The 13,688-nt window shown below is 37.6% G+C and overlaps 1 protein-coding gene across 7 annotated transcripts in view; it reads left to right on the forward strand.

The window, feature by feature from the left end:
- PDE1A (phosphodiesterase 1A) overlaps positions 1–13,688 on the forward strand; it is a 248,849-nt gene that overhangs the window by 59,007 nt on the left and 176,154 nt on the right. For 6 of the 7 annotated variants that reach the window (XR_008823670.1, XM_056350225.1, XM_056350220.1 and 3 more), the window contains exon 3: positions 9,977–10,090. Coding sequence is in view for 5 of the 7 variants with exons in the window: in XM_056350225.1 (XP_056206200.1) it covers positions 9,987–10,090 (104 nt within the window). In the remaining 2 variants the exon portion in view is untranslated. Of the gene's footprint in view, positions 1–9,975; positions 10,091–13,688 lie in introns of those variants that run through there. The other variant, XM_056350224.1, reaches the window with a different exon arrangement.

Genomic DNA, 13,688 nt, shown 5'->3' on the forward strand with positions numbered 1-13,688 from the left:
TTTGCATTTACTGATTTATATTCTGAAATGGCCTTTTTTTGCAACGTAGTTACCTTGCTGACTTAATAATGAGCAGGGAAAGCCCTGATCTGATAAAGTAGCTGTGTCAGATCAAGCAGAAATTCTTTTCACTTCTGCAAGCTGATAAATCCATGCTTGGTTTATGCTCAGTCTGTGTTCTATTTCAAGGGAAAACACCTCGCTGTTTTATTAAATATTTTTACATTTTTAACACAGTAGAGCGAGTTCACTCTTCCACCTCCCAGTGCCTGACATAAGTTCAGTCTGAATTAATCTCTACTCATATTTTTGCTGGTCATAGGCTCACAGCTATTTAAATATGCTAAAAGTGGTTGGTGGAGATTAATACAGGCAGGAAGCATGATAATGATAAATAGACAAACAAGCAGAAGAAAAATAAGATAACCCAAAAAAGGATTCTGGTGAGTTGCATGAAGTGTACTTTTCCTTTACACTGTTCTTCTGTAAGTTTTTATTGCTAGTGCAACTTCACTGGCCATATCAAAGTTTAGTCATCAGTCTTAGTAACTGTATGGAGTAAGTAAGTTAAGAGATGGAGCAATGGTATTTTTCAGTTCCCACTCTACCCAGCAGTCCTATCAGTGGTCTTAGAATATGTCAGGTGCGAAAATGCATTTTAATGAAAACAGTCTGTGGTGGAGGAGTTACAACTATTCTTACAGTAAGAAAAGCTCTTTTGATTGTATACCTGACAAAAGATGTAAACTTATTGTTAATGTACTGCTCCATCAGTAAAGCATTTGGCATTAGGTATAGTTCAGTTGTTCCTCTGGCCTCAGATTTCAGCCTGTAAATGTGAGTAGTTTTGCTGGCCTCCACTAACAATCAGTTTTTCAACATATGTTTAGCATTCAGTTGCTCAAGGGTCAATAAAATACAAATTAATAAGGTAGATAATTAAATCATGCTTTTAGAATTTGTCATTATAACCAGTTTAACATTTAAGAAACAAACGTTTTATGTGAAAATTCATCATTTTAGTTGTTTTTTGACTTGAAATCACGTATTTCTCTCTTCTAAGTTTTGTTTGGAAAATGTATGCATAGACATCTATACCAAATCATGGGCTGATATGAAAAACTTGACACAGAGATACTTTGCCAGCACAAGTTTAAAACTTACCTAAACTTTACCTTTACACTTTGGTTGAACTTGCATGTTCCAATGATACTAAACACATTTAAGTGATACTAAACATCTGACTGTCAGCAGAGTTTTGTTCTTGTCGTTAATCTTTTTGCATGCTAGACTGCTGAACTAATTTTTAAATGTGCTGCCAGTTTTTACCATCGGTATAATACTCAACTCATCTTTTAAGATGTTTAAAAGCCAAAAGCTGGAATCTGTCTTGCTGGAATTAAGGTTAAATTGCAGAATATGTTAAGAAAAGGCCTTTCTGATTTCAGCTGCACTTAGATTTCAAGTTATGTAGCAATTCCCTGAAGTGTAGAGGTTCTGAACCAGAGATAATGTTGTGCATTCTCCAACACAGTCACATCATGTACTTAATATTATTAAATACAATTATCTTCTTTCATACTGACTTTTGGAGGATATCTATTTTGTAAAGATTGATTTTTTTTAAATTAGAAGCTGTGAAATATAAGTTTGCATTTGCTGATTTTTTCCAGGTTCTTTCCATGTCTTCTGTAGGTTTTGTACTATATAGCAAATTATCCAGGCCAAGCTGAAGGATGCATGGAACATATTTTTGGCTGTTAGTGACTGTCTATATATTTACTTTCCTAGCATGTCTATGCAGTACCAATGACTCCATCATCTTGTTTGCTGAAGCAGAAGGCATTTTGAAAAGGTTTTATGGGAGACTACTGCATAATAAATTAAGGAGAAAACCTACTACATCTACAGATACAGGTTTTTGGTGTTTTTTTTTTTTTAAATGAATCAGAAATATTTTTCTATGTGATAAGAAGCACTTTTATATTGAATAAAGATGTAAGAACTACCATATTTCTATCACTTAGTATTCTGTTTCCGGTGATGGGCAGGAGAAAATACTTAGGAAAGGAATATTACAAATAATAAATATGTAAAGCAATCCTTCTCTAATGCTTTTTTCCCTTGTAACATCCCACAGTTTGTATACATCCGGAGCTGGAAGTTTAATGTGAACCATTTTGTTTAACAGCCATTGTTGGACTTGTGTTTGCTATCCTATCTAGTTGGGAAGTAATTTATATTTTCGGTCTTCACCATTGCTACATGATGTCGAGTTCCACATTTAGTAATGCAGTAGGTATAGAATTACTTTCAATTACTTTCCTGGAGAATTTTAGTTCTGTTCTGTTACTCCTTAACACTTACATAAATTAAAGTAGTTATCAGGGTTGTTGTGAAGTGAAAATACAAATTTTCCTGTTAACTATTGATTTGTTTTGTTGAGTCTTGTCCTCTATTTTCCCTGTTTTTAAGCTGCCAGTCATCACTACTGAATGTTGTTTTTCTCGTTTTCTCTAAGGATGAAAGAGATTTGGTGTGAGATCAGGGCTTTCTTCTCTCACTGGTAGGAAAGGCCCCAAGTGAAACCTGACAAGCCAGGTTAGAATGCTTTTACTTTACAGGTGCTTGTCTTTCATCAGAATATGTAAAGTAAGAAAGAGGGGAGTATAGTATTCATGTACTGATTATTTTTTTGGGGGGAAGCCATTTTCTGATAACCCAAACCTCAAATCCTCTTAACTATAGTTTAGATAATCATGGTTTAGCTTTCTGTACACACCTTCTGAATTTTTCTGATTTTTCAAATGCAAATTTTAGATAAAACTATGGGACTGATACAGGCATCCAGAGTTTGAGAAGATAGGATTGAAAGACCCTGATCTTTGTTTCGTGCTTTCTTCTGATGGTGGGAGCATAACCTATAGATTTTAAACAGCAGCACAATAGTTGTGGCTGTCTCCACATTCAATAAAATGTAGAAAACCAGATTTCTTTTACTTCCCCGCTCCCCCCCCCCGCCCCATAAGCAGGAGACAAGGCTGGTCCAGGTAATATCTGCAAGAAAGTAACTGTGCATTTAGGGCATTTCCAAATGAAAAGAATCAGGTTATGTGTTTAGTTGTTTTTACTGCTTTCTTATGTTGATCAAGTGGCTGTTTCATAGATGCAATATGCTGCTATTGCTAAGTAGATATTTCCTCCACTACTTTTATAACCTGGGTGGAGGAGGTCATGATCATCTTATTTTTCTTTAAAGCAAAAGCATGCATGAATGAAGACCTTGCTACTCTTGAAAGCACTTTTTGATGTAATCTGCTTTCAAGGTACCACATGCAGAACGGCACCAAACTTAGAGGAGATGCTTGGGGTTATGATGCAAAAGATCTTGTGCCTTAAAGGGGGTGCCCTTGCCCTTCTGTCCTGAAAGCTCAGGTTTGTAGTTCAGGTTTGAAAGGGACTGTTATGTGGGGTGTAATGAATTGATTCCACCTGCTGGGGTCAACTACTACTGGAAAGCTGGTTTACAATAACAACAGCTATGGTAAGGGTAGATTCCCTAATTGACATCTTTGGTTTGAGATGAAGAGACTTGGTTTCGTTTTTTTTTTTTATCTGCTGGCATCTGTTCTGTCTTTTATAAATATGAAGAAACATTTTCTTGTTGCTATGGTCTTTGTGTAAGTAACTTATAGCAAAAGAGAATTTTCTTGTTTCCTTTGTCAAGTAGCTCAAAATGAATGCTTGAAATAACCTCTTTTAGACAATAATTGGTTGAAACAACTTTACTTCATGTTGTCTTTGTCTACACACATCTTGCCATCATGTACTAGTTATTTTCTTTACAGCTGATGTAGTTCAGTGGGATAAACTGGCAAATGCTTTGCCAAATCCAGATTTCCTAATCCCTTTTGCCTTGTATTCTCTATCTCTAGTTATATGCTGACGGCAATAACTTGCAGTTACAAGTTTTCACAGTTAGCCACAGCTTTTGTGTTCAAATGACTTTTACCATTACCTCTTCCGTGCATGATTATCAAAATTATAATGGCTTCATAAAAACTCCTAAAGAAGAGACTGAAAATATATGAAATGTGATAAAAACAGGCAGTGGCCTCTGATGAAAGGAGCACAACTAACCGGGAACTTTTATATTTAGTCTACAACTGTGTATTCTACACTCTGGAGGCTGTCTTGCCCTTTTTGACATTGGAAGGTAACAATCTCATGTTCTTATGAAGTAGACCATTATGCTTGTGATTGTCTCTGGCAGTTTCAGTCCATCTTATTTCAACGCTACTGCCTGTTCTAGAATGGTTTCCTTTCTTTGCAAAAATCAGCATATTAAGTTTTGTAGCCAAACTGCTAACAAGTTCCTAAAAGTTAGTTTCATGAATGTGTCTCCTCAACTTCAGCTGGTGCTCTTCAAAACCAGTTTTCAATTCATCCTAAATAAAGAAGTTAAAAGCCACCAAACCTTAACTACCTGTAACTTGTGCTTGGTTGTGCTGATAGCCCTGTGACACTGTATGAGCTACATGCAATTGCTGAAGTTCCTGTTTTCAGAAACTTTAATCTGGTTTTTAGTGGTTCTCTATAGTCATGTTTTAAATAAGGTAACCACAGCCTCTCTCTTTCTGAAGTACTACAATTTAGTACTGAAAAGTTGAAACAGAGTCCCTTTTAATGAGAAGCAAGGCTAAAGAAAACCTCAGACCTATTCTGTACTCTTCATTTTTCTTCACTCAACATCCAGTTTGTTTCCTGTGTATGAAACAGTTCTCTTTCAGCTTAAATTACCAGCGACTTTCTGCTAACCAGTTTTCACATACCTGGAGAAAGATGTAGCATGCAACTGCTAACTGAGCATCTGTCTTACAAAGCAGGTCAAGATAATCCATTTATCACCTTACCTTGAACAACTTCCTCCTTCATTTCATCCACTGACATGCAACAGACTTTCCACTGGGCATTTGATTTCTTCTTGATAGCTGTCTGTCTGCGTTAACAACACCATTCAAACTCTCTGCTTCCAAGGCCTCTTTCCAAGTCCTGCAGCTCAAAAACCAGTCATCTTTTATCTTCTTCTGTCTTGCTACTGATGATGTAGTAGCAAGTTTTCCTCTGCAGTTCTTTTTGTTCAGGTTATCTGTAACACGCTTCTCATGCATTCCACATCTCTGCAATTCATTTTTTGCCATCTCTCCATCTCCCAGAATTTTTCAGATTATTTGCTTCACTGAAGTAAATGAATGATTCCTTAAAGTAAATTGAGTGAAAGATCATATTCAAAGTAAACTTAAAAATAGATGTGCCTGCCTAAGGTACCTGGACACTTGCCTAAGGCATGTGGACATCTAAATTCTGTTGACTGCAGTGAAGTCCTAGACAGCATTAGTGCAGATTTAAGACATCTGCTTTAATCAGCCCAACTTTACTTGGCACTGAACTGGTCTGTGTATAAACACACAAGTCACAAAAGACTTTTGGAGCTGGTGACCTCTAGTAAGAGGCAGTATTGAGCAATCAAATATGACAAGGTCTTTAGTATGTCGTAAGTAGGTTGCAAATACGTGTCTAGTTGTGCCCTGAGGTTTATCAGCTAGTTTGCTTGCAAGCTTTCACAAGTATTTGTTTTCATTTTTAATTGCCTAAAAGCTTCAATAAATCTGACTCCCTGTTCATTACCAATACGATATGCCAAACTCACAGGAAACAGATAGAAGATATTTTTTCTCCATGCTATACTTAAAGCTTGGTACTTGCAGGACATGTAAATGAATAAACATAATTTAGTGATTATTTGAAAAGCCTCAAATACAGTAAATCAGATGTAGCAGAAAATACTAAAATAAAATAAATTAGGGGGAAATTGTTCCTTGTTGAGTTTCCTTGTTTAGGTCATCTAATCACTGTTAATATATCAATCCAAACTCTTCTACCTACTTAATTGAATCAATGCCAATGCAATGTGTAGGCTGTATGTGCAGCTCTTTAAAGTTGCTATTCCTTAATTATGTAACTCTACTAATTTTATTAATATATTCTATGGAGAATCTGAAAATCCAAGATTACCATGACATCAGTATTTTGCCATTGCCGGATTGCTGGAGATGTATGTATGTAATGAAGTCCATGAACTTTAACAAGACCAAATATTCCTTTTTCCTCTGCTGCGCTTATTGATTTAAAATCCACACATTTAGGCATTGCAAGCAAGCTGGAAACCGTGCTTATGAAGGGGATTGCACATCACTTCACACATGTGAATGTAATAGACAATGGAGAGGGCAGCAGAAGGAGATGTGGAGAATACTGTCTTCCAAACCATTCCTTTTCTGGCATGAGCAGAATGTGACATGCGATCTCTGTCATACCTTAAGTTCTGTTCACAGTCATACCTTAGGTTCTGTTCATGAAGTACCATGAAACACTCAAGTCCACTTGCAGGTAGTTCTTCGGTGATTTAACTCCATTATTTGCAGTAGTGTTGAACTCTGTCTTACTCAGCAAATCAATGCCATGCTTTACCTGCTTGAAATTAAGTGTGTATTATTGCTTGCTAGATCAGGGTCAGGATAGTCAGCATACAGATCTAATACCTGCTGCCACTACTTAGAATATTTTTTTCTTTTTGAGGGTTTGTTGGTTTTGCTTTGGCTTTCCTTATGTTTTCAAATTTCTTAATTGGTTCATGGCTCTCCTGCAGTTCCACTACAGGGAGGTTTGTGTTTTGTGTCAGGTTTGGAGGGATGAGTATTAGTCTGACAAGTCACCCTGCAGGCCTCTTCACACTTCCTTATTCTCCATTTGTCATAAGTTAGATGTTTTGAAGATAATGTCAAACAAAGCAGCATATTTAATTTCCCTTCAGGAGCAGAGGATGTATTTAAAAACAGAGGTCTAATTCTCCTCATCAAAACCTGTACAATCCCTTTCCCATTTCTATAGCTAATCTCTAACTGGTCTAGCTGTAGGTTTTTCCCCATTTTAAAGTAAATTGTTTTCATTGTAACTGTGATTTTAGCATAACTGTAAAGGTCTCTCAGTACTCAATATTGCAAAACCAACCTGTTTTTTTGTTATTGGGTGTATTTTAAAATTATTTCTTTGCATTGATATTACTACTGAAGTGTTTTTGATGAAAGAAAAGGAGCAAAGGATACATTCTCATTAAGTGCAGCTTCTGATCTGAGATTAAGTGGCACTGGGATAGTTTTATTTTGCCATAATTAGGAGTAAAGAAGTTCATTATTTCTATTTTAAAATATATCCATATTGACTAATAGAAGCTTTCCTTTACTGTTCACTTCAATATGGAAATTTTAAGCTAAAATTAAGAAAAAGAAAAAGCTGTGGGCAAAGAGCAAAAAAGGTTATATTTTTATGGGAAGAAGATGAACTGTAAGAACAGCTTGCTGGGACTGCAGCACAAACACTGGGTTAGATAGAGCAAGAACAGGAAACCAGAACAAGAACAGGAGGTGGAAAGAGAAAAACTATTTAAGACAACTTATCATTTCAGATGGTATCTCTCCAATATGTTTGACTTCCTAAAGTAGCTGCTTCATGGAGTTTTCCTTCTCTAGTGGAGACAGCAGGTGTATCTCTATTTGCAGTGATATTGTTTGGGCAGTTTGTTCCTTCCTCTCTTCCTGCTCATAATACTTTACTCCAATAAATCAAAGCAATGTATTTTCACTACGTGGAGAGAGAACAGCTTACAAACACCACTATTTTTTCATTGTAGAATTGGACAACAAGAGCCAGGAATACTTTGTGAGAAAAAACAGGCCCTTAACATTTCCCTCTGTCCCTGGAGGTTTGTGTAGTTTCTATAAATACTTAATTTCTTTGTGTTGCTTCAGATGTCTGGCAGTTAAAAAGCAGGGAAGAGCCCAGATTAGTGTGAGATGTTCTCATTAGTTATTCCATGGAAGGATATTTATACTTTTTCTTACAAATTTTAGTTGGACTCCATGCATAACAGGAGTGGAAAGTTTGCAAGTTTTTAAGTGGTTCCTCAGTGAATTTTCAAGGGCACTACTGTCACATTTAACCTAATAAATGTTTTGCAGTTTTTGAAAAACAGCTATTTGTATTTCTTCACTGTTGTCCTATGATACTGTTTGAAAACTGTAAGAGATTTTGCTCCCAGTGATTGTTTTTCAGATATTGCTAGAGAATTTTATGGGATTGACTCTTCTATGTCCGAGTCGGGAATAATTCTGTGAAAGTCTGTGAATTAATACCAATCTAAAATTGTTTATGTGTTAACATACATAGAAGTAAATTAATTGTGCTACTTCATTATCCACCTGAAATCAGTGTGTATAAGACACATCTCGAACTGGTTTATAACTCTCATAGGGTATATTTAAATCTATGATGTGCCTAAAAGTATCCTAGAGAAAGGAAATTGATTAGGAGATTCTGAAGTGTTAGGATTATTTCAAAGCAGTGGGCCTCTTCTTTATTTTTCTGTACAATCCTGAGTACGTAATGATACTATCAATTTCTGCCAATTGCAATAGATGGGATCCTCTCATCTCACATCTTTGTAAAATTTGACACTGATAAAGCTGTCTAGTTACAGCCGTACTGAGGTAAGCATCTCCTACCCTTAGGGCTCCTTCCAGTCAGCATTTGTGAACACTCATCCTCACTATGGCATGGTGGACCCAAAGCCCCTTTTCCTGGCTGGCAGTGACACAAGTAGTTGGCAAAGCTCAGACATATTTACTCCTACTTGGCACACCCTTCTTGCCTGGCTTCTTGCAGAGCTCTTACTCTGATGGAAACAAACATGATCACCGAGATAAGTCTTGGTATATTTGATTATTTGGCTGCTGTTTCATAAATGAAGATTGTTACTGACTCACCAAACAAGACAGGTGCTATTTACAGAGTACAGGAGCTGCTCTGCAAACCGAAGTCTGTGGCTGAGCAAGCAGTGAGGAAATCCTCTCCTTTGCCTTCTCCAAACCCCAATTTTGGCTGTACAACTAGGTTCTTAGGTTTGCACTTGAAAAGCAGAGCTGGCAATCTGCTGCACGGCTGGTGTACCGTTTAGTCGTCAACCCTTTTTACTGTTTGCATGCACTTAATTGATTTTTGCTGTCAGACACATGCAGTTCAGCATCAGATTCTGACACACACATACTGCTGTCCCACAGGATTCGCTGAGCGGACTGTCTTGCAGCTGCTGCATTTCCACCAGTTAAATTGACAGTTGCCTACTGTGTGGAGTTGCTAGGAGAAGGTGAATAGTCATCATTACAGCATATTCCTTCAATAACAACCTGTAGAGCTCTCTGATTTCTTTTCTGCAGGGATTTATACATGTCTTCACTACTGACTTTGCATTTGTACAGTCATATTTTCATTGACAGGCTGGTAGATATTTATTCATTAAGAAACAATTGAGGATCAAGTAAAGAGGAAGGCTCTGACATTTGAACATGCACTCTTTTTGTAGGGTGATGTGGCTGATACTGGCTTCTACCATCTGCTTCCCTATTGCAGCCTGTTTCTCCAACCTGCAGGGCAGAAACCAGCCTTTCTTTCCTTCTGGATTGTTAAAGCCATTCACATTTATGCTGCATGGCAATGAATTATAGTCCATTTTAAGGAATCTTTTGTGCTTCTGTGCATATTCCTACAGCAGAAAAAGTGCATGAGAAAGGAGCTTGAGCAGTCAGTAGTATAGTAGCTGGCTCACCCGTATGGATTAGACTCGTGAGGTCAGAGGAGCTGTGTATACTTGCTCTGTGCTTGGGGGGGTGGGGGGAAGAGTGGATTTGTCTATCAAAGGGAATAGCGATTCAGGCAAGATCGTCCCTCAGCAGTTGTAATTCTGATGTGTTTTGATATGTCAGCAGCTATTGTCTAACACGCGTGGATCTTCTGACATTTGTAGTGGACTAAAGAATGCTTGTGCTTGCTGGTGAGCCTGACTATAACTGTATCACTGTAGGACAATAACGATGGGGGCTCGAGCGACGGAAACAACTCGGGAACTGGAAAGCACCTCTATAAAGTATCAAATAGGAGGACACACAGAGAAAATGTGGCAACGGCTCAAAGGAATGTGAGTAGCTTCTCTCCTTGGCTTTTGTTCTGTTCCCTGGGAAAGATCGTTTTCATTTGTCTGTTAAAATGACTAATTAGCAAATTGGGAGAGTAGTCTCTCAGCTGTGAATAGTATTTGCTCTCATAATGTATACGGTTCAATCACCTAATTTAAAAGATATATAACTAGTGAGAGTGAGAGTTGTTATCCACATTGAAATGCAGGTAAGTCCTTTCAGGTTAACACTTCCATAGCTCTGATATGATTTTGTAAATGTTATCTTGAAAATCAGTGTTGCTGGAGTTGTTTCATCATTCCTGTCAGTACATATAAGTAAGTGTATTATTGCAGTTCCGTAGGAGGTATCAATACATTGCCTTTTGAGAGTGCAGGTAAAGAAGTCTGTATTAAAAGGTGCTTAGCTATTAGGAGGATGCTATATCTGCCCCCCCCCCCCCCCCCCCCCCCCCCCAATTATTTTGGTGCTCATTCATTCTAAAAACTGATTGAAGGACTATTTGAAGGGGGGGGGGGCACTATGCACCTGCTGTGTCTTATTCACTCCTCTCAAATGCTATTTTCAATGTAGACTTTTGGTGCAAAATAAACATCTGCAACCTGTCAGAGAGAAACTCTATCAAACCAATGTGTTTTAAACCCCTTAAACTTCAGTGCCTTCTTTTAAGTATTTGTCTGTTTTTGCTCTGAAATCTGATGTCAGAATGTTACAAATAAATGCATGTTACATTTTTTGCTTTGGAAGCAAGGAAATGGTGCTATTATTCTTTCTAGAAAGATTTGAAATACTGGGTTTCTAGAGGTATTCCACAAATGCTATATAGTGCCTCAGCTGTTGAAGGAGAATGGGTTACTTACAGTGCTAAGAGGATTAGATGCATTGGCTACAGCACTGCCTGTTTTCCCTATGCATGGGTAGAGATTCAAGCTGGCTGTGGGAAAGGGAGTTTCCACCATCTGCTTTCTTTCAAGGGAAAGTTGGTTTGCTTCACTGGAAAGTCACTTTTCAGTTGTGGCCAGGGATTTATCAAAACTTCTCTGTGATATGCTTTTGAATATTTGCCCTGAATCCCATCATCTCTCCGTTTAAGATTATGCACTTTGGGAACCATTTTGCTCCTAGAAACTCCAAAGTGTACATAGCAAAACAAACATTTTTACTGTTTCCTGATGCCACACATCTTGCCTCTGAGTTTCTGCTACTAGAGACCTTCATCAGTTTATGCAGACTTCCATTTGTGTAGGGTCTAAGCTGCTGGTTTTGTTTGTTCTTTAAGTGCTCTGTTACTTCGGGTTCTTGGGTTGAAACATTTCCTTTCAGCTGCCTCTGGAATGGTTCCATTAAACAAACCAGCATAAATAACTAACCATTAGTGACACTCAGTACAACAGCTCCAGGAAATAAGGTTCATGCTTCTCTAGGAGCAGTTAAAACAATAGTTGGAGTTTGTGGCGTATCAAAATCAAATGGAGCTTAAGTGTTTGAAAACTGCGTCTTTCACAGGTTGGTGCCAATCTCATGACTGTTGTGACTGCAGGACAAGATAGTGCTAAAATACTTGCATTTAAAAGAAGCAGGTTATATTATTAGATACATGCTCAGCTGACTATTTTTGAGGCTTCTTGATTTAATTTTAATTATTTGCTGGTCAATTGGAAATCACTCACTAGTCAATATTATGAATATTGTATGGGTAAGTTTTAGAGAGTTGAGTTTTTCAGAGCAGATGCCTGTTCTCGGTTTGTAGTAAAAACATTACTCATTAAGGAAAAAATTCATCTTTCTGGTACACAGGTATCAAAGTAGAAGTATGTTTGTATGTGTTAGGGGAGAGGGGCAGATAAGTGGGACTGCCACGGATAATCTGATTTGGGAAGAATTCATTTATAAATCATCAGTCAAAAGAATTGTTTCATCTTAGGGAGGGGAACTGTTAATGAAACTGAGTATGTATGAAGCCAAATTACTGAGTTTTTAAAGTAGTATGTGGTCATATATCTACGCTGAAGTCAAGACGTGACGTGAATTTGGAAACTGAATCTGTTCTTGCTGATAGAGTCCACAGGCCTGCAGAGTTTTCACCAGTGTGTACATGTGATTTCAACACAGTTTTACTGTATTTTGCCAGTTGAGAGTACTGATTATCTTCTTGCAAGCAGATCATTATTTCTGAAGGAACATTGAATTTCATTTAGGTAACTATCTGGATAGTGTTTAAAAGCTGCACAGCAGGTCCTTACTTAAAATGAGCTTTTATTTTCTGTTAGCATTTCAGCTTTTCACATAATAGACATTTAATTATGGATTTGGCTGCAGATTTCCATATACATTTAACGTCATATATCTTGGGGTGCTTTTGTTGTGGTTCGTTGGGTTTTTTATGTTTGTAAATGCAGACTGTTCTATAAGATAGTTGAGTTGAATACGCTTAAGGATAAATGAAAATCCTTATTTGAATGCCCAATAAGAAAAGCTGGGTATTGTGGGAGCTTGAATGAAAGGGCTTTTCTGTGGGTTTTCTACTCTATAGGCTTGCATAGACTTTGCTAACCTAATGCTCTCCCTAGGTGCTGTAATAAAGGCTTGGACATTTTGAATAAAATGAAAACCATACGTAACTTTCATTGGGTCCATATGGCCCTACAGCCAAGCTCTAGCTTCTGCATGGCAAGTAAAAATCCAACTCTATTTTCTTTACATTGCAATTGCAGCAGTGCTGCAAACAAGGAGATTATTTGGCAGAGATTAATTTGGAGTTAATAACTTGATTATTAGCATTGGTGCTGAGTTTATCGATGCCTGAGTGTATAAAACAGAAGATCACTAAAACAGGACTTGTGAAAATGAGTCGTGCACATTGTCTTGGCTGGATCTTTGAATTAAGTCATTTGATAATAATTTGAAATAAGTCATATGTCTTTGAATTAAGACATTTTCAGTATGCAGACTGTGAGCTTCTAATGTTTTGTACTTCAGGGAGAAAGCAAAACCAAATAACAAGTGACAGCTAAATAACTTGTGTAATAGTCTGACTTTTAAAATTCTTTGTTATGCAGAAAAGTAAAAGCCATTGTAGCCATTCAAGCCAGTGCTGGAGTACCAGCTGCCTGACTGAAGGGGAGCGTTGTACACCTACTTCAGAAGACATCTTGTCACAACCTGGCCAGGGTGCTCCTTCTCAGACCATTTAATGCCACTGATTGCACTTTTTCTCCCTTAGCCTTTCATTATCTATCAGATGAAATCTTCTTTTAACGAGTAACTAAGCCTTCAGTTTAAATGCACTCTGGTGTCAATAGGACCAGAAAATTTGCTGCCTAGGAAAGTTTATCTTCAGGTGCTGATAGAGCATAGTATTGAGCTCTGAAAGAGAAGCAGATTCTTTAAACCATTTTGATTCAGAGCCCAGAGAATCAGAGTTAAAGCAGAGCTCTGTATGCTTACTGGCCTTACAGTGTTTGGTATTCTCCTTAATCTGCAGATAGATTTGACTTGGCTCTGTGTTCTTTTTGTGGAATTGTGTGCTGTCTGTTTACAGTATACTGAAGTGGCTGTCTGCCACTTCACTCAGTGTCACTGACAGAACAGTCAGCCCCC

This window comes from Falco biarmicus, chromosome 8, assembly GCF_023638135.1.
Source record: "Falco biarmicus isolate bFalBia1 chromosome 8, bFalBia1.pri, whole genome shotgun sequence".
Classification (NCBI taxonomy): Eukaryota; Metazoa; Chordata; class Aves; order Falconiformes; family Falconidae; genus Falco; species Falco biarmicus.